This window comes from Lissotriton vulgaris, chromosome 1_1 (assembly GCF_964263255.1).
Source record: "Lissotriton vulgaris chromosome 1_1, aLisVul1.2, whole genome shotgun sequence".
In the NCBI taxonomy this organism is placed as follows: domain Eukaryota; kingdom Metazoa; phylum Chordata; class Amphibia; order Caudata; family Salamandridae; genus Lissotriton; species Lissotriton vulgaris.
Window position 1 is genome coordinate 1,317,794,214 of NC_141685.1, and position 24,081 is coordinate 1,317,818,294.

At 43.8% G+C, this 24,081-nt stretch overlaps 1 protein-coding gene across 1 annotated transcript in view; it reads right to left on the minus strand.

Annotated features, from left to right (window-relative positions):
* TFCP2 (transcription factor CP2) overlaps positions 1 to 24,081 on the minus strand; it is a 311,771-nt gene that overhangs the window by 107,885 nt on the left and 179,805 nt on the right. The window contains exons 9-13 of the mRNA XM_086965818.1: positions 13,597 to 13,680; positions 12,507 to 12,582; positions 11,767 to 11,860; positions 7,079 to 7,169; positions 5,534 to 5,646 (exon numbers count right to left, since the gene is read on the minus strand). Of these exons, the coding sequence (XP_086821944.1) occupies positions 5,534 to 5,646; positions 7,079 to 7,169; positions 11,767 to 11,860; positions 12,507 to 12,582; positions 13,597 to 13,680 (458 nt within the window). The remainder of the gene's footprint in view (positions 1 to 5,533; positions 5,647 to 7,078; positions 7,170 to 11,766; positions 11,861 to 12,506; positions 12,583 to 13,596; positions 13,681 to 24,081) is intronic.

The window sequence follows — 24,081 nt, forward strand, 5'->3', positions numbered from 1 at the left end:
GGTTTGGGGGGGGAGTCAGCAGAGCAATGGTGCCTCTTCGACTTCTTGTGCCTCTTACCTGAGGACTTCGAGCCCGAAGACAGATGACGACTACCGGAACTGTGGGGGCTCCGGCCCCGCGACCGGTCCCTCGCCCTCCTTTCGGACCGGGACCTTGAGCGGCGCGGGGCAGACTGCCGAAGCTCGAGTCGCTTACGGGACCGCTCCAGTCTAGCCTTAGACGTCAGGGCCCGGCAGTCGGAGCAGGACTGGTTGTTGTGGTCCAGGCCCAAACAGTGCAGGCACCGGCGATGGGGGTCAGTAACCGACATTAGTCGGTTGCAGTCGGTGCAGGGCTTGAACCCGGGAATCCCTACCGGCACAGTCAGAGTCGATAGACTTCTAAAAATGGATCAAAAAGGATCTCAAAAGGTTAGTCAAAAAGTGACTTGGGTACAACTTTTTCCAGATCTGCGCTAGCTGGCGCGAAAAAAAGAAGAACTAACGTCAGCACGCGGAGGCGGCGTCTAAGTACTACGACAACGTGATCACGGCGCCCACGACGCCGACGACTGACGCGGAACTGCAGACGACACCTACCGACGCGCAAGGGTACTGCTACGCAAAAATTTCCGGATCCAGTCTGACGCCTGGGGATATTCTAAGGTAAGGAATCTATCACTAATGTGTCTCTTTCAGATGTATGAATATAATACCTCTTTACCAGGGTCACATATCGCTTAGATGCCTTGCGAATAATTATGCTCTAGAACATAGTTTAACGGTCCTACAAATGTATGTGTTTAAAACCTAAAAGCATACAACACTTGAAAATATTGTGGTTACATGTTTGTGCATACAGGGAAGTGTAGCACTTCGAAGCCTTGCGAATAATTATTTTCTAGAACATAGTTTAAAGGCCCTACAAACGCATGTGTTTAAATCCTAAAAGTATACAACACTTGAAAACATGTTGATTACATATTTTTGAGCATACCGGAGAAGTGTAGCGCTTAGAAGCCTTGCGAATAATTATTCTCTAGAACATAGTTTAAAAGTGCTACAAAGGTATGTGTTTAAAACCTAAAAGCATACAACACGTGAAAACATTGTGGTTACATGTTTGTGCATACCGGGAAGTGTAGCGCTTCGAAGCCTTGCAAATAATTATTCTCTAGAACATAGTTTAAAGGTCCTACAAACGCATCTGTTCAAATCCTAAAAGTATACAACACATGAAAACATGTTGATTACATATTTTTGTGCATACCGGAGAAGTGTAATGCTTAGAAGTCTTGTGAACAACGTACTCAAGGCGTTGAGCGCTTCGAAACCGTATGAATACCGAATGTACACACATTTGGAGTATAGGTCTTGGATATCTGACTGGTGAATACATCATGTGGATACAGACGAGAATAGTGCCCAGCAGCGAGGCAACACAGTAAACGTAAAGCAAAGGAATATATCACTTGTAAGTCTAGTATATTAGACGTATATTTGAGGAGAATAGTGCTTGGAAGCCTTGCATAGACACAATGTGTACATATGGAGCACAGTATAATAGCAGGAAGATTTGTAAACACAGTGTGCATATATCGGAGGAGGGCAGCCTATGAAAACTTTGTAAATACATTGTAAATAGCTGAGGATTAAACTGCTTAGAAGCCTTTCGAACGCTGACATGTGACGTGTGTATTTGAGGAGTAAAGCGCCTCGATGCTCCATGAATATATTACGTATATACACGAGGGGTGTCTTTAGGAGCGATAACCGTTGACCCACCATGTAAAAGCTGTGATGGAATAGCGCCTAGACATGGGTCTCAGAGCTGTAGGGAGGTTGTGGCCAGCCGCGCATTCGTGGTGCCCGACACAGGCGGAGTTCATGGAAACTGCAGTGTGACTGCTCTTATCCCTGTATCTCTGGCACTTCCTGCCCTGAATGTTTGCTCAATTTGAAACTTCCCAGTGAAATAAGTCTCTCCCCGCTGGCGCAGCGAAGGACCTGCTTCTATCCGCACTCAGTGGGAGGGTGGGCCGTAGAGGGGGCAGCAGCGCCCGCTTGGCATCAACAGGACTGTCAGAACGAAGGGGGGACAGGGTCAGATTCAGGTGTTTTTTTTTTTTTATATCAGATATATATAGCGCAAGCTCGACCCGAAGGTATTGGAGCGCTTTACATGAGACAGAGAGTAGGGAGAGGCTGGCTCTATGAAAAGTGACGGGCCTAACCGGAATACGGCGCAGTTACATAAGGAGATAGACTTATAAGGTAGAAAGGGCGTGGAAGAAAAATAAAAAGGAGGTGGTATAAAGCAGAGGGATGGTTAATGTAGAAAACAGCCGGGAAAGTGGATGGCACAAACTATTCGGGACATCTCATGGCAGTGGTGCGCGTAACAGACACCAATAGGCCATGAGCGGAGCAATGAGCCCGCCTTTAGCCAATTGCGTGCTGTCTTTGATAAAAAGACGCACGCAAAGGCCAATAGCGTGGCCCAAAAGGAAAAGCACACGCACGAGCGTGTGCGATTCCTAGGTCTGTTTTCAAACCCCCATGAGGTCTCTCGCTGCGCGAGCAGTGCTGCGCTGCAACACTAGGCGCGAGGCCTAAAAACCAGTAAACTTTTTTATATTAATTCTTTTTTAAATAAGGCCTTCATGACTGCCATGACCAATGTCAAGAATAGTAATGCAGGAATGAACTGAATGGCAGAACAGTGAATTTTCAAAGTGGCGACCCCTACAGTGAATCATACCAATATTCTTTGCAAGCTAACCGAAAATGCGGAAATGGGCATCTTGGAGATGTAGTGATATTATCAAATATGGTCCCTGTTAAGGCAAAAAATCTTGGGGCAAAGTCAACATGAAACCACAGCTGGTTGGTCTTTAGTGTGCAAATCGCTGTGGGTAGACTTTAAACCAGTTCTTTAACATTACAATAGTTTGAGCTATCGTTTGGGTCAAGTAGAAAAGCTCATCATGTTGACAGTGTACCAAGTTTTACTAGTCCCAAACGATAGCTCAAACTATTGCAATGTGTAAGTACTCGTTAAAACTCTGCCAACAGGGATCTGCACACAAAACACACATCAGCGATAGATGGTATTGTCCATGAATGTCAATATACCAAAATGCCTGGGGTAGCAGAAGTGACATAAGACGCCCTTTGACCTTCAATTTCCCTCACCCATACACATGCCCTCTCCCTCTCTCACATAAACACACGCTCACTTGCAAAAACACACACAACATACATTTAAAAGCTTCTTTTTTTTTTACGTACCTCAGCTGTCAGGGAAGGTTACATTCCAACTAATTGTACTCCATTATTTATTTACACTAATAAGGAATAGTGAAACATTCTTCCCTATTATTGTAATAAAGAAATTGACAGAAAACAAAGAGCAGAGCCTTAACCGTAGTCCATAAGGACGAGCTGCCACTAACTTCCTGCCATTCATTTTGGCACCTTTAAAGGCAGGAGTCGCAAAGGCAGTGCCAGGAGTTGCAAGGAGCAAGTTGGAGGTTGCAGCTGCGACACCTAAATGTAATCCCTTTTTTGCCACAGTCCCACTCAATTCAATACCTTAAACTAAACAAATCCAATGTCTTCTGGGGAAACGACATCAATGGCTGGGTAACTTGGGTCTCTAACTCTTCTGTTGAGCTGATGGATGCTTAATTATCCTGAAATTGAAACGGCCTGATCAGGCAAATTCAACAGTGGCTTTAGTCAGATCAATCTATAACTTAGAACACTGCTAGAATCCTGCAATCAAATGGCATTACTGATAGAGGCTATCTGACCCCCAAGAATTTGTCGTTTTCCTGGTTTGAGAAGATTTATGTTTAAGGAAAGATGCAATTAAATGGCAAGAGAAAGAAGGCAGATCTAAAAAGCACTGTTAAAAATGCTTGAAAAGTGAATCCCTCTGGAACTCTGGAGAGATTGCCAGACAAAAATCAAAGAACACATGGAATAGTTCACCAGTTCATAATGCAATACCGCACATTTTCTCAATGATCTTGTCCATGGAACAACTAAGTAAGAGTCCCAAATCTCCTAATCAATCCTAAATGCCGTTGAAAAGTCACATTTTCATCAAATAATCTGGGCAGGAATGTCAATTTTGCCACAGGCATTAAAACGTTGTTCTGCTTGTGGTCTTAGCTTGGTTTAACAGACAGAACAATTTCACTGATGTATTGGAGCAAAATAACATAACACAGGGCAAGTTCTTATGCACTTTTCTCAACAGAAAAGCTGTAAGACTAGGCTCGGTCGAATAGTTAATTCATTTTTTTGATTGGGTAAAACAACCTTTTCTGACCTCGCAATCTTTAGTCAGCTGCATCTTGAAATTCCTTTTTTCTTAAAAAAATGCTGTTTTTCCACTTCCAAGCAAGTCACCTGCAGTTCACAGCCCAGGGGCAGAAATGCTCAGAACACCACATATCTTTTGCGGAAAGTAAAGAATGGTGCATGCTTCGCCTGTAGAGTGGGACGCAAGAGGAGGAATCAAGCCTTCTTAGTTACAACAACTGGAACTGACAAACAAAGTTTCTTTTACTTGCAGATTTTAAGAACACAGAAGGTCAGGGTGGAAATGACAGACAACACAAGGTAGTTCCCAGCAAATGATTATGGTAGCCCTTCTATAGTGCATCCAGAGTATTGTGATATTCATCTGAAGATACCTCGAAAGTAGAGGCACAACTTGCAGTGAGTGTCCTTTTATAACTGATGATTCACGTCTTCATAGGACGCATTACTAATCACAGTTCACACTAGCTCCTGTTAACTACCGGACTGCCATGCAGGACACAATATATAAAGCATTGAGCCTATCGGCAGAGCTGGAACCCTTCAGATCTGGCCAACAAAAAGTGAATGGGCCTCAATGTTAATTTCTGGCACTTAAAGGCTAAGTACCGGATGTCGAAAATAAGAGAGAAAACTGGACAGTGTCACTTGTCATTATCTGGCTTCTGGTCTCTGTTAATGACATTTATATGCCTTAGAAGTATAGGCAAGAAGAAACACAAAGTCAGGCAAACAGAAGGGAAAAAAAGGCAAAGGTCGCATGGAGGTACATATCAACAACCCTGAGCCTGGAATAGATGTTTCTACAACAGCTGAAAGCATAAATACCAACTGCATAAATTTTTTTTTAAAAAAATACCTGGCCGTTCTTTTCCAAATAATGACAACATACTCTATTTATTAAACCGAGGTTTTATACAGACCACACGGTAGCTAGAAGGCCACACTTTACTATTTCACAAGAGAAAGCTAAAAATGATGCCTACATGAGCTAAACTTATTTATTTAAATCGGAGAGTTTAACAAAAATAGTGTGCATGACAAACTACAACCAAATAAATGTCATCTTTTAAAGCAAAAGTTGATGTTGTGAATACATACCCACATGAGCAAACAGGATATACTAGTCTTCCTCTTATAATTTTGGGATTTCCCCAAAAGACTGCAAGCATGTTAAAACAAGAGACATCATTTTGAAAAGCAACAGACACAGCTAACTCACCAAAAAAGGTACTGCTTGACGGCTCCCCATTCTCATGTTTCTGCTGCTGCTGTTGCTCCCGCACGGGCTGGGACTCTTGGCAAACATAAATGGTAAGACGTGGCCTCACCACCCTAGAGAGAAAAGATGGTTGGTCACCTACTATCATAAGCATTGACAAACAATTACTTTCTGTGTTGCAAATTCAACTAATGCACGTTCTGACCCTTGGAACAGTTGATTTACCATCTAAAGCAAACATGAAAATCCTAAATATATATATTTTTTCTTTTTTTAAATGATCATGTTTGAAGGGCACAGTAACATCATCAAAGAGAATAGTGAAAGTAGACCGTGACTTAGCTAACAAGTTCTGCACATAATAACATCCTGTCACGAGGGATCCTGCCCTGCCGCAGGGACATTCTTTGGATATGTAGGGTTAAAGAGGCAAAAGGTAATTTTACAGACTTAATGAGTTTGGCAAGTAGCCTGTCTAAAAGCGAAGGTCTAGGATAACTAATTAAGTGAAGAAAGACTCTGAGCAAGACAGAGGATACCAGAAAAAAGAAGGACCGACAGGAAGCGGACGCCAAGAGGAGCAAAGGTGAAAGAGCAATAAGAAACAGAGATGCGATGCAGTCAGAGACTGTAGGGTTTTTCTAGAGTGCAAAGATGAGGCAGAGAAAGCGTCAGAAGCACGTCACCTACGTCACTAGGAGTGTTAAGAGTTTCAGTGGAAGTTAAAAAATGGTGATCAGCGAGGATGCTGAAGAATGGGCAAAACAAGAGAAGCCTGAGTTTTGAATAAAAGTTTGGGAATAAGCCCGATTAAAGTACGAGACAGACGCTGCCCAACAGCTGTGCAGAGGAGTGAAACAAGTCATCTAGGTGCCCAATAATGCAAGCGTAGCCATAGTTTGGAGTTTTCATGTACTAGGAGAATGTGGACTATTCTGCAAGACACATCGTACTCCAAGATTGCAAATAAATGAGGCTTCCTATTTGGGGGTCATGAAACGCAACATTTTTGTACAAATATGCCGTTAACAAAATCTATGTGCTAATACCAGAAATGGGACACTCACTGATCCTAACCTAAAAATGTTTTCTTTTTTTTAAAAAAGTGTTTAAGAATTAAATTCTTGTAACTGGCTGAGCGGAGGACTAAACAGATGAAATACTTTCATTAATGGCTGAACTTTACCATTTATTTGCCCTCTTTCCAGGTCTAGATGTTAGAAATGTTAATTTTAGAAAGTGCTTTGCTGCAAAAAGCGAAGGGCTAGCAGCATTGGAGGCCTACCTTCAGGATATATATTTGTATACGGTGTCATTGTTTGCCTAATGCTCTTGATAATATAGCACAAACTAAGAAATGTGGTTCATCACCTCCGGCCAATTGTAAAGGTACGATTTCTAGACTAATAAGCTCCACTGAAACTCTGTTCGAACAACTACTTCACCAACTTAGGTATGCACATTAGGTAAGGTTGCCTTTGAAACGTTAACATTTCATGCACTGACCATGTCAAAAGCATTAAAACTGCATTTAGAGCTACGCACCGGCCTTTCAAAGCGTTGAACAGCCGTATTCCATCAGCAGGCCCACAGATCTGGATGACATCATCTCTGGTTAACTTTAGTAAATCTGCTCCTGTATTGAATTAAAGCAACTTTTTAAACTAAATACAAACACATGGCACACTTATCGATGTCACAAAGCCGCAGATGAAAGAGGAATAATCAGATGATAAATAACAGAAGGTACTGCCAAATAAAATGATTTTAAATCACAAGTTATTAACTCTTCATGTCGAGGTTTATAGAAAAACATTACATTGGACAAGCAGAGAAAGTGACATGCTTTCACAAGGACGTCCACCCTTCTAAAGATTCACAGAAAAATAATTTTTCAGCCTGGCACCCACACAGGCATTTGGATAATTTATCCACTTAAACAATGGATTGTCATCAAGAAAATCATGTAGGAAAACTTGTATCTATGTTTTATGACTTGGTGCATCCATGGAGAAAAATGTATTTCACAATGACACTCTCCGGAAAGATACTTTCTGTGCTTTGGAGGCGCTGTAATGTGGACAAACAGTTCCTTAAGTACACTGATGCCAAATGTTGGTCTTTCTGCAGCACTGGTATAACACCTTGTAATATAAGACTGACTGCTGCTGTTCTGCAATACTTGATGACTGGATGCAAATCCAGGATTTCAAAGTTTGTTCTTTGGGATGAGAGAAAATACTGAAAACATTTCTGATATTGTTCTATGGATTGCACTTTCTCTCCTTCATCCTTTTCTAAGCACCTGCAACACTTTCACTAACAGTGGACTGTACACATAAGACAATTACTGTTATGCTTGGTGGTTTTGATCAGATTGCAGTGTGCAATGTAGAGCCTTACTATTCATAGGCCAGCAACGCTCAGAGGCTATTTAGGTTTACTTGTCTCCTGTCAGTGAAATAAACCCTCAAAACCTCCCGTCAGGTCTGGCTTGTCTCGGGGAGAAAATAGATTGCCATTTGGAAGCTTTGTTCCTTCCCACTTCCTCTAGCATGAAATGGCCATTGCATCTGCTATGTTATCCTTACTAACTTGAGGCCGATGAAGAAAGCAGCCGATACTGAAACCGCTGCAGGCCATGCCCCTGTTGAGTATATTTGAATATCCACTGGCCTCCTTTGAGCTGGGGCATGTGCCTTTTCTTTGCAAAGCACCCACTGCCTTTGCAAGTTAAACCTTTTTAGGTCTCGTGCCTAGCAGTGCAGTGCGAGACTTTTTGTAGGAGGTTTGAAAACAACCCTAGGAATCGCACAATCTCGTGTGTGGGCTTTTCCTTTTGGGCCACGTTATTGGCTTTTGTGTGCGTCTTTATATAAAAGACAGCACGCAATGGCCAAAGGCGGGCGCATTGCTCCGCCCAAGGCCTATTGGTGTCTATTACGCGCACCGCTGCCATGTGATTTCAATTATTGTGCCCAGACATGGGCGTGATAATTGAAACCACATTGTTCGTGTGGCGCGCGTGCACCACTCGCAGCCTTGTACTTTTTTGGATCCATTTCACAGGGAAGCAGCTAAATGAAAGAAGGAAAGAGGTGGGCTGCTTCCGCGCACCACTCGTAGGCTTATTTATTATTGAAGCTGGCTTGATAGGATTGTGTGTTAAATCAGTGATGTATTTAATCAAAGTGCTGGTTGGCGCCCGTTTGTGTTAAATAGCTCAAATAAAAGTATGCGGGAGAAAGTCTGTCATCCTTCTCTGTAGACTGAGCTCTGGGTCATGTGAACCTGAACGCCAGTCTGTACCTGAGTGGGTATTAACATATCCAATCAACGTACTTAATGAGCCTAGTAGCTCTTAATGAGCGCGCAAATAGATTTGCGGGTTGCGACAAGGTGATGCATAATAATTCCTCTCCTCGCATCAGCTCTCAGTTCGCATGGTTTTAGAAGATCCTGTGTAGGGAGTCACACTTACGGGTTGAATAGTTACTCCTGAATAGTTACTCCTGGTGCTTGTTAAAATCACTGGTCTGTGAATATCTACCTACTTAAGGTAGTGTCAACAAACGACAAATGCAAATCGTGGTCTGAAAAAGCAATTTTAACTGCTTTGTTAAGCATGCGTCCAGCCTGAAAAGACACTTCATATACTTTAACAAACACGGAGAATAATAAAAGGCATATTCCTTTTAGTCTTGGTAAACAAAACCCGTGCTCGGTTCGCTTGTTGATCTAGTTATCTAAACATACCTTGTTTTATATGTCCATACCCAGACCTATGGAACCTGCAGCGGGTTAGGGAGAATACTTACTGGGTAGTATCGTCCCATGTCCAATATTGCATGGTTCTGATGTCAGCCTAAAATGCCCACAGCGAAGATCCAGTGTTTGCAAATGTCACAAAGACCTCAAGATGGCACAGGAGAAACGTAGGACACAGTGACTAAATAAACCTATTTTTAATTCCAAAAGTGTTTTTTTTCCATTACTGTGTGTGTGTGTTTTTTAATAGTTTCATGTGAAACACACACTGATGAAATCAACACTTACTATTGGTCTAATAGTTGCTAACCATGGGATAGAAGACAGCAACTGTATTAGATGGCCTATATATACTGGGCTCGTATCTCGCTGGCACTCTGTGTGACCTTGCTCAGGAGACAGCAAATGGATGGGGACTCGCACAATATTATCTACCTGCCACAGATAATCTAGGTATTCATTCATCTGTACACAATGTTAGGACTCCAGCTGCAAATGCATCCTTTTCAAGTCTCGTCTACAGACAGCTTTAAGCTGTGTATTGACAAAAAGACCTATCGTAAACAACAGTATAGTTTACAGTGAGATTTGGGCCAGCCCACTGATTACCACTGGCTGACGACAAACTAATATGCATGCTTCTTACAGAGGGCTTCCATTCCATGAGAATTATGTCTTTACCATTCATTTTATTAGAGGGTGTGTATCCTTTCACTGCTCACATTCATTCATTCAGGGAATTACTTTTTTTCTATTAACGCTGCATGACAGTGAATGAATGCATTGGATTGTTCTATCTTCTTTGGGGCTTCTCCCCCAGGTCTGTTGTTTCCCACAAACTCCTGCCATTTTTTCCATGAATTTTGTCCTCTTCCCGACTTAAGCACCTCCGTTGTTCGCCCTCCCCAAACTCACAACTGCTCATCCTATTTCTCCCCACCCACTCCTCCGTTGTGCTGCTGTCCCTCCTATCACAGTCCTAAAAAAATATAAATACACTTTTAAGAGGGGTGTCTTTTCTTATATTTAACTTTGTTTTTATTTACTGCCACAAGATTGGTGTCCTCCGTCTTAAACTGCTAGTTATCAATGTTCTGGCATCGATAAAGTACATTTATGTGTTATATGTTTAAATAGTGTGTGCAAGTAGAACAAGCATTTGCATTGCAATAGGTCTCGCATTTGCGAGAGTTTAAGCTATTGGCATTGTTAAATGCCTTTTATTTAAGTTTTAAAAATCAACACATAAATAAAAGGAATCGTCATTTACAATGCCAATAGCTCTAACTCTTGTAAATGCGAGACCTGTTGCATTGCAAATGCTTGTTTCATTTGGTTCAGCATTTCATCAGTTGGTTTTTAGTTTCACAAATGTTCACCTTCCAATAATATATTTATGACACAAGTTTTAACCCTGAAGTACACAGCCAGGCATATCTTCTAATGATCGACAAGGTACTAAGCTAAAAGCATAATGTAGCTGCACAATGATGATCTAAAATTAACCATTCTTCGTAGATCATCTTCCTTTCCTGGTCCTAAGAAGCAACTCTCTTTGTATGTCTTTCAAGAAGGTGTTGCATTAATTGGTGAGGTCTACATGGCTAAGGAGAAAAGCAGAATTTGCAATTCTCCTTTCTGTAGAGACGGATACATCAAATTTCCGACCCGGTGCCTCCTATCTTTTACACTCCTTGTCAAGTGAGGGAAGGGACTGGTTGGTTCAGCACCCTCTTTCTTGCCGTGACGACCCATTATAAAATGTGGAGCTATACGAGGATAGTTGTATACAGACTCTCTTGGAGAAGCCTTACATTTTTGCTCCACTTTATATGGGACTGCCTTAGATGTTGCATGATTTATGAATGGTACTTTCACTATAGAACAAGATGTGTCAGCATAATCACAAACTGCCTTTCCTTTAGCAAAGACTGAGTGTCTTCAATGGACAACAATACTCTTCGTTACCCTCTCTTCATCGTACAATAGAACGACTCATATTTCGGATACCTTCAATATCACACTGTGATCTATAGACAATTCCTCAGGAGAGGACGGACTAGTGAGGCATTGTCTCTGCCACATAATCTGGTGACTATATAGTGATATATATTTTCAGATCACCCATTTAAATCTGCATCTCAATGCTCCTTTCCTGAGTACTCCGGTTCCCCAGGCTCACATCTACACGGGGGGCTAGTGACACCTCCATAATAGGAAAATATTCCGGAGTTTATTCACATTCACTACTTTCACCTCTCGTAACTTTATTGCTTCTCTAAAATCTTTCTTCTTTTCCTCCAAATGTTTTTTAAAATGGTATTCAGGGGATCATGGATGTGGGTGCATGTATTCTAATGTTTATGTAAATCAGAGAGACTCATGACAGAGAAAAGGTAGTAGATAAAACTGCTTTACACAAACTCAGAATGTGTATAGAGAAAAATATCACATGTACATCAAACCTGAGAAATTTGTGAAGAGCCTTGCAAAAGCTGCAAATCTGTTTCGCTGTAACCATAGCTGAGCATCCTGAGGAGTTGCTGTTGGCAGGAGGTTCTGAAAGAAGCCAAACATGTTGTAGATGGATGGAATTAATCTTAGAATGATTGCCCTTAAAGCTCAAAAACCACATTAAAGGAACTCAAAAACATAGACAAGATTCATTGATATCACATATCACTGTTCATCACAAGTGAGCTAGAAAAGTGCTAGTTGTTTATGCATTTTCTTTCCCACAGTTAGCATAGCTAATTCACCTCAGTCTAGAACATTACAAAAAACAAATGCTGATGCTACAGAACATTTTAAAAGTAATACATGCTTTTGAAAGTACCAGGCCTTAGAAAGTACAAACATAGACAAAAAGGTATTCGTAAAAGGTGCCTGTGTAAAAAAAATACTCATTTCAACAAGCGTGCAAAATCATAAATTCACATGACTTAAAATATATGCTGCAGTAACACACAATGTACAATAGCATACACCAGGCAAAGATATCCAAGAAAATTCATTTAAATAGAGAGGATGTAATCAGGCTAAACTATCCTTACAAAAAAAGTGCATCTGTGCAAAGAACAGGTTATTAAAAATTAAATGCGACTGCCCATTGTTAAGATATGGATAAAAGAAAGAAGAATATATTTAAGCCATTTTAACATTTTTCATGCACAGTGATCCTGAAATGTATATCGTTAGCACATACCTGCATCGTACTCATGCTAGCATTCACATCTATAATTGGAGCTGCCGGCTCCGGCTGATGGTTGGGAGAGCCATTCCTAATTTAAAAGATAAAATGGTTCCGAATCACAAAAATGGTTTGCCAAGCCTCTCTGTGACTTCTGCGCTATTAATAACTTTACGTGCTAGTGAACAATGCAGAAAAATGGCAGCTCAAGGCCTCATGGTCAGTAGAAGTTTTCATCTAACTAAATGACGAGAGTTCAAGAAAGAAAATATGTAAAGCATTTTATCCACTGCAACCCAAACACATAAGAATTGGATATCATCCAACGCTCTGTAGAAACCAGGCTGTGGACAAAGGTTGAATGGTGTAGAAGAGGTTCTAGATCACATAGAAACAGAGAACCCCAAAAGGTGGAAATGATGGGGACAATTGAAGAGTGCAAACAGAACAACACAGAAGACATAGGAGCAGACTGGGTGAAGATAAAGTGGCAGCCTGAAGCAACATAGTAGGAGCAGAGGCACAGGGAGATGGGAAATTAAAGAAGAACCTAATGATTACATTGCAGACTGCTTACACTTTAACAGAAAGCAAACGTTTGGTGGCAAAATGTACCTGAAAGGGAGATAGTACCCTAAAGTATTGTATTCATGGAACTGGCCAGGGACATTAACAGAAGCAAGTTCAATGGATTGCTTCCCTTTCTCCGGTGCACACCTCAGAAAGTGAGAATTTGTTTGTGGGAGCAGTCATGCAGGCCAGTATGTATTTAGATACCCCTCCAAACAGCAAGTTTGAGAATTCACCACATGTGGCTCACAATCAAAGCTACTTTTAAGATATTACACATAAAGCATTTGACTGAGTCCGATCAGTTGTAGAAATGACCATGCATTGTCTACCCTACCACACCCAACTATAAATACACCTGCACAGATAACATGTTTAAAAATACACATCTTTTTAAATAATGGAATATTAGACCAGAAAATGTGAACATTGTATATTGGAATATGTTAAGGGAAAAGTTATTAATGCAAGCAAAAAATTGTTTCAGTTTCAATTCTTGCATTTTGGCTAAAGCACATCATCATCACAGTCTCACCCCAAGATGAAGATCCTGTTGTAGTCCTGGGGCTCTGCAGGCGTCTGCTTCCATTCTCGGAGTGGCTTGACAGTCTCAGCTTCACTGTGTAGAGGGAGAAAATAGACTAAGCACATGATGCTGGGGCACAACTAGACAATGCTCAATTTTCTCCCCTAAACTGTTTATGTTTGTTATAAATTTCAGATAGGCCCTAAGTTTCAGTCATTCAAGTATACTGTTTTTTGTGAACATTACAAATGCAGAAATGAAATCAGGAAATCAAGAAATGAAATGCCATTTCTACAACTGAAAGTCACATCTATCACCCAATATCAATTAGAGACAAAGACAAGCAAGGTAGACACACAGAAAAGGTTTATTAAATAAAAGCAGAGTAAGTTCCTGGGATAAGAAGTACTTCATGCAATATTATTTGTCCCAACTACTCTTGCAGCCCTTGCAAAGTACCAAACAAGTTGACTTAGAGTCAAGTTAGGTTTTGAAATGGTTCCCAAAAGAACCAAACTCTCTGCTTAGTCTAAGGCTGGTATAATGGAGAAAACGTGAAAGCAATTGTAGGAAGCTGGACCTCTATATAGTGCACCAAAATGAGATACACTGTGCAGAGAGTCCAAGCAAATCCCAAAGTAATCACCGAGCAACAAATGACACCCTGGTGCTCTCTTTTGTGGTAGTGTGGGTGAGCAGTTCGGAATATCAGAGGGTAGTGCTAAGCATTTATTTCACACACAAAGGCAGATACACACAATAAATCCAAGGCCAATTTATAAAAGTAACACGTGCTTTTATATAAATTTGAGGTACCAAGATCATTGGAATCGGGTAAGTACTTTTCGAGTTATACATTTTTACAGTTTTCAGAAACAGACATGGTGCATTTTCTGGACGGGCAATGTCATCTAAGGAGGAAAAACATGTATTGCATTTGGGCACTTGTCAGCGACTTGCGGGACTGATCTTCTGGACTTAAGGTGAGTGTGGGGCAAGGTCAAAGACCACACCAACAGGTCACCTCGGGGTCCTCTGGGGCATCCAGGTGCAGAGGTTTGTCACGGCGTCGGGTGTCCCATTCACTTCAATCGGAGAATAGTCCGATTACAAAGTGGAAGCAAGCAGGGACTGGGGATTCAGTGCGGGTGAACCCACAGGAGGGCTTGATCCTTGAGATCCTCGGCACACAGGGACACCCTTGGTCCATTTCTCCTCTGGCTGTGGGGCTCGGGTGCAGTGGTGTCTTTTGGGGCTTGATTCCAGTGCAGGAGTCAGTTGCGGTTGGAGGGGGCCTGAAGAAAGAGGTTGCAGGCAGCGACTGGAAATCCGGTCTCGGCACTCCCAAGCATGGGCTTAGCTCTTGTTAGTTTGTGGACCCCATTGGCACAGTCTCCTCCCTTGGACACAGGCTCTAGAGCACTAGTGTATAGGTGCTTTGAGTTGTAGGGATGCTTCGGTCACGGACTCATGTCTTTGTCTGTGTGTTGCAGAAGAGGGGCAAACAGGATAGCAGGGCCACTCTCAAAGTGAGTCTCTGTGGTGCTGAAGTCTCTCGACGGTTGCTCGGTCTTGGAGTCTCGATAAGACACTAACAGGCTTTGGTTGCTGCAAGGGGCCCGGTACCCTGGGTATTGGTGCTATCGTCTCTGGGTGGTCCCGGCATCTTCTTACTAGGTGGGGAGATAAATCTGACCTTATGGAGCACAGAAACCTCTTCCTAGGTGGCTGCTGTGCCGGTGAAACTGGGGCTACGGACGGCCGAACGGGGACCGGACTTTGCTGTTTGGTGCCTGCAAGCTCCAGGGGATTAGCTCCTCTACTTCATGGGAGATTGCTGGAAATTTGAAAAGGGCTGGCAGTCCACCGGGGTTCTTGGCAGATGCATAGCCTCTCAACGAGTCTGTTTGTCACGGTTGTCGGGACAGTTGCAGCTAGGCAGGGTTTGGTGGCAGAAAGTCAGCATCTGGTCTTGGTTCCCTATTCTTTGCTCTTCTTTGTCCTCTTTTTTGTCTGTCGAATCTGGGTTCCTGGTCTCAGGTGTGTCACCTAAATTCTCAGTTTAGGGGCATTAAGTGGAGTGTAAGGTAGTAGCCAATGGGCTACTTAGCTTTGGGGTCCCTACACCCCCTATATGTCCACTTCCTGTGGGGAGTGGGCAAAACCCTGACCTAGCGTATCTAATTTCACAAAAGACCAAATGGAGGAATTCTGCTTTTTGTGTTCCCTTCAGGTAGCCCACCATAGGGGTGTAACTATCCTGATAGTGAGCACACCTCCTGACGGGCTAAGTTTCTCACGTCTCCTGGTGCCAAATGGGCCCTGGGTGGCATTTCCCCTGTCTGGGGTTAGCCGGGGTCACATATTAAATGTGACAGAGCCTTTGAAGCCTCCTGCCTTGATATGCTGATTACTATCCATCCTGCTTGGAGGAGGTGACAACACCTTCGGTCAGAGCAGGCATTGTTTTGGACCTCAAAAAGCATGAGATTTCAATTCCAGGGGGTCAGAAACGCACCTGTGGTGGCAGGATGGTCAATACCAGTCAGTCCGCACACTAAACGTTGGTAAATTTTCAGGGAGCACCTTTGAAGTGCCCTCTGGGAGCATGTCATAATCTAGTACTGGCATCAGTTCAGATTTATTGAGATGGGGTGTTTGATACCAAACACCATAGGTTTCAGTGAAGCCATCATATAGTTGTGGCACTCGTAATGACCAGTGCCCAGTACATGTACTCAAGTTAGATTTCCTGTTCACTTGTACTACCTAGCAATTGAACTAGACAGCACAGGGGCATATCTGCTCATGCAGATATGACCAAACATGAAATATAAAGCACCCTGCTTTAGGGCTGTAAGGCCCGCTGTAGGGGTGACTTACATATATTTCATACAGTGTCTGGGGACATGGTAGAAAGGGTGTCTGTCAGGTCACATTTTCACTTTTGTCTTCATCATTTCAGGCAGCTTGCAATGGTAGTCTGCAGAAGTTTGGTGGTGGGTCCCTTAGGGTGGCACAACACACGCAGCGGCTCTTACGTACTCTCTTTAGGACCTATGCCCTATGTACCAGAGGTGCCATTCATTAGTGACTTACAGGGGTGCTAAAGAGAGTGCCAATTGTGGAACAATTGCACAGTTACCTTGTTTTTGGGAAAGAACACTGGCACTGAGGACCTGCCCAAAATCACGCATTGGCGCCAAAGGGAGAAATTGACGGATGTAGGGCATAACAGAGAGACTCTGATACGTTTGCACTGGCTCTAAAGGGTAGGCAGGTAAAGTGAGTAGGAAAATGACTAAGTAAAGCACATAGTGTTACAGTCTTGAAGTTTTGTTTTGTCTGGCATTAAAACATGACCTTCTCTCCCCTCTGTATATTCATTTAAGTGACCAAACGTATTGAGTCAGCTCAGGAGATTTGGATTGTTGGCTCAAAGTAGGAAGCCATAGTTGTGCCACGCTATCACCACAGAAAAAAGCAATCTAGATAAGCTTACTTTCTCGTGGAACTCTGCTCAGCTGACTTCCATAGATCACATAGTTTAACTGCCACACAGACCATGAGGACAGGGACATCTCTAACGTTCGATAGAGTAAGAAGATGGCTCATGCCAGTACCCTGAATTGTCAGTCTCAAAAACAGGAAACACAGTCATTCTCAACTCTTGAAAATCGAAGAATAAATAACCATCTGTTAAGTTCCATACCAGACACAAATCGACAGTGCTTGGCATCTGATGCCCGACAAACCGAGGGCCAAACCAGAACCACCTAGAAATTCAGGTGAGGTGTTTGAAGAGCAGGGTATTTTCTGAACTTTTATTCTACCTCACGGTCCAGCCAAGAAATAGTCTTGATGCTGCAGATGCAGGAAGCTGAAGATGTCGAGGATGCTGAAGAGATGCGGTGAGTGTTCCTGGGGCCTCCATGGTATCCACGAGCATAAAGGGTCGTGTCCGGCCTCAGGTCTCAATCTCCCACGATGCAGCAGAGGAGTTCAGTGCAGGTCCACGCGCCACTGGGTAACTGGTCTCCCGTTTACAGATTTTGCAATGGTTACTTAGATTGCTCAGTCGATTACAGGAGGTGGGGGTGGGGGACTTGGCACGGACCTGGTTGAGGAGTTTTCTATCTGGTCGGACACAGAGTTAGTATGGGCGCGTTTCGTTGAACACCTGTGGAGCTTACCAAGGGGGTGCCACAGGGCTTGCGTCTGAGCCCAACACTTTTTAACATATATGTGGCCCCCTAGCAGGCCTCATAAGATCTTATGGATTCATCCCCGTGTGGTACGCTGATGACACCCAGCTTCTCTTCCCCTTCCAGACACGGACTATGGCCATTAAACTGTCCTTCTCAGAGGGTATGAGTGCTGTATCTCAATGGATGGCCTCGAATTTCCTGCAGTGTAATGTAGGGAAAACTGAGGTAATGCTCTTCGGGGAGGCCACACTGTTGTGGACCCGGGACTGGTGGCCACTAGATCTGGGCCCCGTCCCCAGCCCCAAGCAGGTAGTAAAAAACCTGGGTGTCCGGTTGGACCAAGGTTTGTCCTTAAACGAACATGTAAATCAAACAGCTGGGTCCTGTTTTCATGTAATTGGATTACTCAGAAGAGTGTTTCCGTTACTTCCAGACTCTTCTAGAGAAAGACCCTCGTTCAGGCCCTGGTGCTTAGTCTCCTGGACTATGGTAACGGGTTATTGATATCAGCAAACAACAGTTTACTTAGTAGGCTCCAGGTGGTTCAAAACACCGCCGCAAGGTTAGTTTTGAATGCCCCGCCTAGATCCCCCTCACGCCCCCTACTAGGAAAGCTTCATTGGCTATCAAGTCAAATTCAAAACTTGTTGTATTATCCATAAGGGTATACACAGCTTGGGCCCCATGTATTTGGCGGAGAAGTTTGTTCCCTACAATCCTACACGTGCCCTCCGCTCCAGTAATCAATCTCTACGTCAAATCCCCCCTATTAGAAGGGCGAGACAGGGGGGGGGGGATTGGAGGGGAGGGGTGCTCTTTCTTACTTAGGCCCTTGCCTCTGTTACCCTCAGGCTTTGTACTAATCATCTAGCATTTAGGAAATTGCTGAAAACTTTGTTTCAAATGTAGCTCCTTCATTAGACCTTGGAGCATTGCTTTCTACCTGCTGGGTGAATTGAGCCCAGAGATACTCCTTTGGGAGTCGATTCTAGCGCTGTACAAGCCTGTAAATAAATAAATAAATGACAAGTTGGCAGTTTTAATGCCGTCCAACAAGGCTGCAGTGGCAGGCCTAGACTCACGTTCTCACCTTTGTCACTGAAGCAGTGGCACAATTAAGTGCTGGAATCCACTTGTGACATTTAACTTACTAGCCCTGGGTACCTTTTATACCACATACTAGGGACTTAAAGTTAAGTGCACTACAGAGTTGAAAAACCAGCAGCATCAGTCCAAAAATGTTGGGGGACGGGGCTGGGGTTGTTCAGGGGATGGCAATAAGAAAAGAAAAAAAGGGAGGTACTTATCGGCTTTTAAACTCTATTGAAGTGCTAAAGCCCCCACTCCAGAAAAGTTACATTCCTAATGTGGTACAGAGGGGTTTGAAAAGCAAATTTCGGTAGATGGAGTTGTCTAGCAGAAAATCTCACCAGGAGTTTCAACCATTTGGCCGATTTCCTTTCTTTGTGGGTTTGTGAGAAGGTGAACTCGGGAGTCCCGTTCTTACCTGCATATAGGGACCATATCAGTAGACCCAGGGGTTTCCGCGACACCCGATCATCGAGAGGTGTAGTCCGGAAGATTAAAAGCAACGCAAAACCACGAAACACGCCCACCTCTTCTGTCTCTCCGCAGCGGGACTACAATCCGAGACCGGAAGAGGGAGGAGTTGAACCAGGAAGTCATTGCCAGGATCTAATGAAAAGAGAGCGGCACGAATAGGAGGAGTCTTGGACCAACTACGGAGTGAAACCAAGCGGGAAAACAGACAAAGGAGCGAGAAGATGGCGACTGCAGGAGAGAAGACTAGGACAGATCGAGGAATGACAACGCCACTAGAGCAGCTAAAGACCCCGACGAGCGGTGAAGTGAGGAGTGGTGGTGCCCACCGGAGGAGGCAGGAGAGCGGCCACAACTCAGGAGAGTTGCGGCGGAGCCGGTGAGTGACTGCATCACAGGGACAGGGAGGGAAGGTTAGAGGGAGGTAAACATAGTAACGGGCACGGGTAGAATAAGTACGGACTCACACACCCTAAAATCGCGGGCATGTGACACATCTTTATGCCTTTTGCGTGTTTTCACACATCCTGACTCTGGTCGTCTCAATGAAATCCTCTTTATACCATGGTAGCATTAATCCTGATTAAGTTCCATCTAAGTTCGCTCTTCCCTTCACCTACCACGTACCCCGACACTCCCTGAAAGGGGTTGGCAAGAGTTGTCGACTACCGAAACAAACAAGCACTTCTTGGTGTGGTGATGGCTAAGATTTAACGGACTTCCCCATCAGATTAATTGACGGCTCTCCTTTCTCCTCTCTATGAGACTCCGGGGTGACACCAACGAGATGGAAAGCCGGGACTAACCATCTCTACTTCCCAACCAAGCTCCGCGAGGACGGAATCAAGAGAAGAGAGAGAAGAAACACCGGTTATAACATATGATACTCCTGCCACTGAAATTAAAAAAATCACTTTTGCAAAGTATATTCAGCCTTCTCGTCTGTTTATCGACCTGCCCTCCCACAAATGGTGTCAGAAGTGGGATCCAAAGGAGACATGGAGGCTGCCTTAGCTAAAATGGCGGAAAACCAGGAACACCTGGGAAAAGTAATGGAACACTTCCTAACAGTGGTTGAAGAGTTTTTGGGTAAACCCCAACAAGTGCTCACAGGACAGAGCCAGACACATGGAGCGGCTATGGATAAGATTACAGAGGCCATTGGTCATCAGAGGACCCACCACTCTTCCCTCTGTAGTCTTACAACCATACGTGTGTGGTGATGATCCGGACTATTTTTTCAACAACTTTGAAAGGATGGCTACCGCAGCTTCATGGCCAGCCGATAAATGGGGTCAGTACCTGGGACATCTCCTGTCCGGTGACTTGCAGGCAGCCTCTCAGGCCACCACGGTTCAAGGGGTGGTTTCCTATGCCGATATAAAGCGGTGTATCATGGAGCGGTTGGGTGTAGATGAGACCTACCGACTGAAGTTACGACAAATAAAAGAGGGACCACACGAGACACCTCTAGCCCTCTACTTCAGGGTAAAAGACTTGGCCGATCGTTTGTTAAAACCAGCTACGACTGATAAAGATGGAATCGTGGCCAAAATATATCTGGAACAATATTTATCCTCACTTCATCTACCCATTCAGAGATGGGTGCGACAACAGGCTCATCTAACCCTCAAAACTGCAGTGGAAATAGCCAGTGCATACAGCAGAGCCCAGGAGATCCAAAAAGGGTGGGAGGAACCGACTGGGAAGTCTGGGGGTACGGGGATACACCGGCCATCCCGTCCACTTTGGGTGAAAAAACCTGAACCCGTAACCATCATACCCAGAACTCCGATCATTCGCCCCCTTCGATGGGACCCCAAGGCTTCCAGTGTGGAGGGATGGGACATATTGCTCGGTTTTGTCCCAAGAAGGAAGAACCGCAACTACTATTGTTCTCCCCCGGAGAAAAAACTACCGCCCTACCGTTGTAGAGTGGCAGTAAATGGACACGCGGTTACAGCGTTGGCTGACACCAGCTGCCTACACAGCGTGGTTAGGCCCAAAGACCATGGATCCAGAATCGGTCCAGTCGATGGGACTGTCGCCATACGTTGCGATGATTGTGATACTAAACCATACCCCATGCCACAAGTGAAGCTACACCTCCATGACTCAGGAGCTACTCTGACTGTGGGACTCATACCCAGTTTACCCGAACAAGCCATTCTGGGAAACAATTACCCTAACTTGTCTCAGTTGTTACAAGGTACCACCGACAAGGAAGAAGAATGATCGTCCACAGCGCCTTTTTCCTAAAAAACCCAAGAAAAGCAGAAAACAAAGGAGGGCCGAAAAAGGGAAAAACACGTTGGTTTTACCTGTCCTACAAGATGAGAATCCTTGGGAAACCGATAGAAGTTTCTGTGCTGCCCAACGAGAAGACCCTGTACTCCAAGAAGCATGGAATAAGGCCCTAGAGGACGAAGACACCCACCATGTAGGTCCGTACTTCTTCAATAGAAATGGGTTATTATATAGAAAAGGGAACCCCACACAAAAACCCCAGCTATTGATACCAGGCCCATTCAGAGAGAAAGTGTTATATCTGGCTCACAGCCACCTATTGGGGGAGCACTTTGGTACAGAGAAAACCGAAAAACAGACTGTGGAGCGGGTTTATTGGCCCGGCATATATCAGCACGTGAAAAAGTACTGTAGGCAATGCCCCGATATGCCAAAGAAATAACAGGTATCCTCCTCCCTGAACACCCCTTCAACCGCTTCCCACCATAGGTGAGCCATTCAGTTGAATAAGAATGGACATTATTCGGTCCTTTGTTACCTTCCCAAAGTGGGTGTCATTATCTTCTTGTTATGATCGATTATGCCACCTGCTTTCCGGAAGCTATTCCCTTGTGTTGACCGGATGCACCTAATATAGCCAAGGCTATGATTACCGTTTTCTCACGGGTTGGATTCCCAAAGGAGATTTTAACAGATCAGGGGACTCCTTTTGTATCTCAACTAATGAAGCAGGTTTGTGTGCAGCTAGGGGTTAAACAGAGAAGGACTGCAGCATACCATCCCAAGACCGATGGGTTAGTCGAGCGATACAATGCCACCCTCAAAGCCACGCTCAAGAAGCTCCTAACTAGGAAATGGGAAGACATTTTACCCTTGGCATTATTTGCCATCAGGTGCAAAGAACAAAAAAGTACAGGGTATTCCCCTTTCGAGTTACTATATGGTCATCAACCTAGTACATTTCTATACATGGCCCAAGAGAAATGGTAATCAGAACCAAATGACTCAAAACCTCTGGTAGAGTATGTCTCTAATCTACGTACCCACCTGGGAAAAATCAGGGCTATAGTTAGGAATAACTTGAAGGAAGGACAGATGGCACAAAAGAAGCAATACGATAAAGGGGCAAAAGCAAGATCCTTCGATGTAGGCGACTCGGTGCTGCTAATGTTGGCTTTATCAGATCATAAGTTGCTAGGGCAGTGGCAGGGTCCTTATACTATAGTTCAGAAGGTAACTCCTGTGACCTACCGTGTCTAGGCAGACCCAACCAGGCATACCTCCCAGGTCTATCATGTCAATCTGTTGAAGAAATGGGAGGGCCCCTTCCCGGCGCTTGTGAGTGTAGCGGAAACACAGCTTCCCTTATTCCACCAGTGTGTAGACCCAGATCTTCCTTCAGAATTGCGATGTAATCTATCAGCAATTCTCAATCTCCTTTGAGATATCTTCTCCACTTCCCCAGGTAGAACCACACTCTTTGAGCATACCATAAAAACTCCCCTTGGGAAAAGGTTACGACTTAGACATTACCATATCCCTGAGGCTTGCAGTCAAACCATTAGAGATGAAGTACCAAAGATGGTAGAGATGAATATAATCAAACCCTCTGTAAGTGAGTGGAACTCATCCATTTGTCCTAGTACAGAAGCTTTTTATTTTATTTTAGTGTTTTATGGAGCGTGAACTTGACCCGTGAGGCTATCAGAGTGCTTTAAATGATATACAGAGGTGCACAAACAAAGTCTAAAGTGTAGAAATACACAAACTATACAAAAGGTTGGCAAGGGGCAGAGGTGTTGAGAACATAGGGGAAAAGGGGGTATACAAATGTATGATTGCAATCATAGTTAAAGTCAGTAAACAAAGGCCTCACATATTCTCTGCGGGGAGAGTTGCTGATCTGGGGAAGAAGCAATAGTCTTAGATTCATCAGGGACTGTGTGGTGGTTGAGGGCAGGCATTAGACGAGGAATTTACCCATGAGGAAGGTTTTGGCCTTCTTCTTGAAACGTGCTAGAGAAGGGATTCTTCTGATGGCGGGTGGGAAAGAGTTCCAAATTCTTGGTGCTGCCCCGGTGAACGTCCTGTTGTAGGTTCTTTTTTTTCAGAAAAAAGGCGGGTTGGAGTAAAGGTTTCTGGCGGACCACGAGTTCCTGCTTCCTCCAGATATCACTAGTTTCTGTGCCAGATAAGCAGGGGAGTTTGAGTATAGAGCCTTGTGTGTAATGCATGCCAGTTTCAACTGAATGACAAGTTACTTACCTTCGGTAATGATATATCTGTAAGAAATAGAAACAATTTAACCAGTGCACATCCCTGCTCGTAACTTTTATCCAATTGTTTTTCAATACAATCAGTTCAGTACTTCAATTCTTTTCCAGTCCACACAAGTATTAGATCGTACAGAGTCCATTGGTTCTCAACGTTCTTATTTATTGATTATTTTCTTGCCACATTGTCACAGCCGACGCGCGTT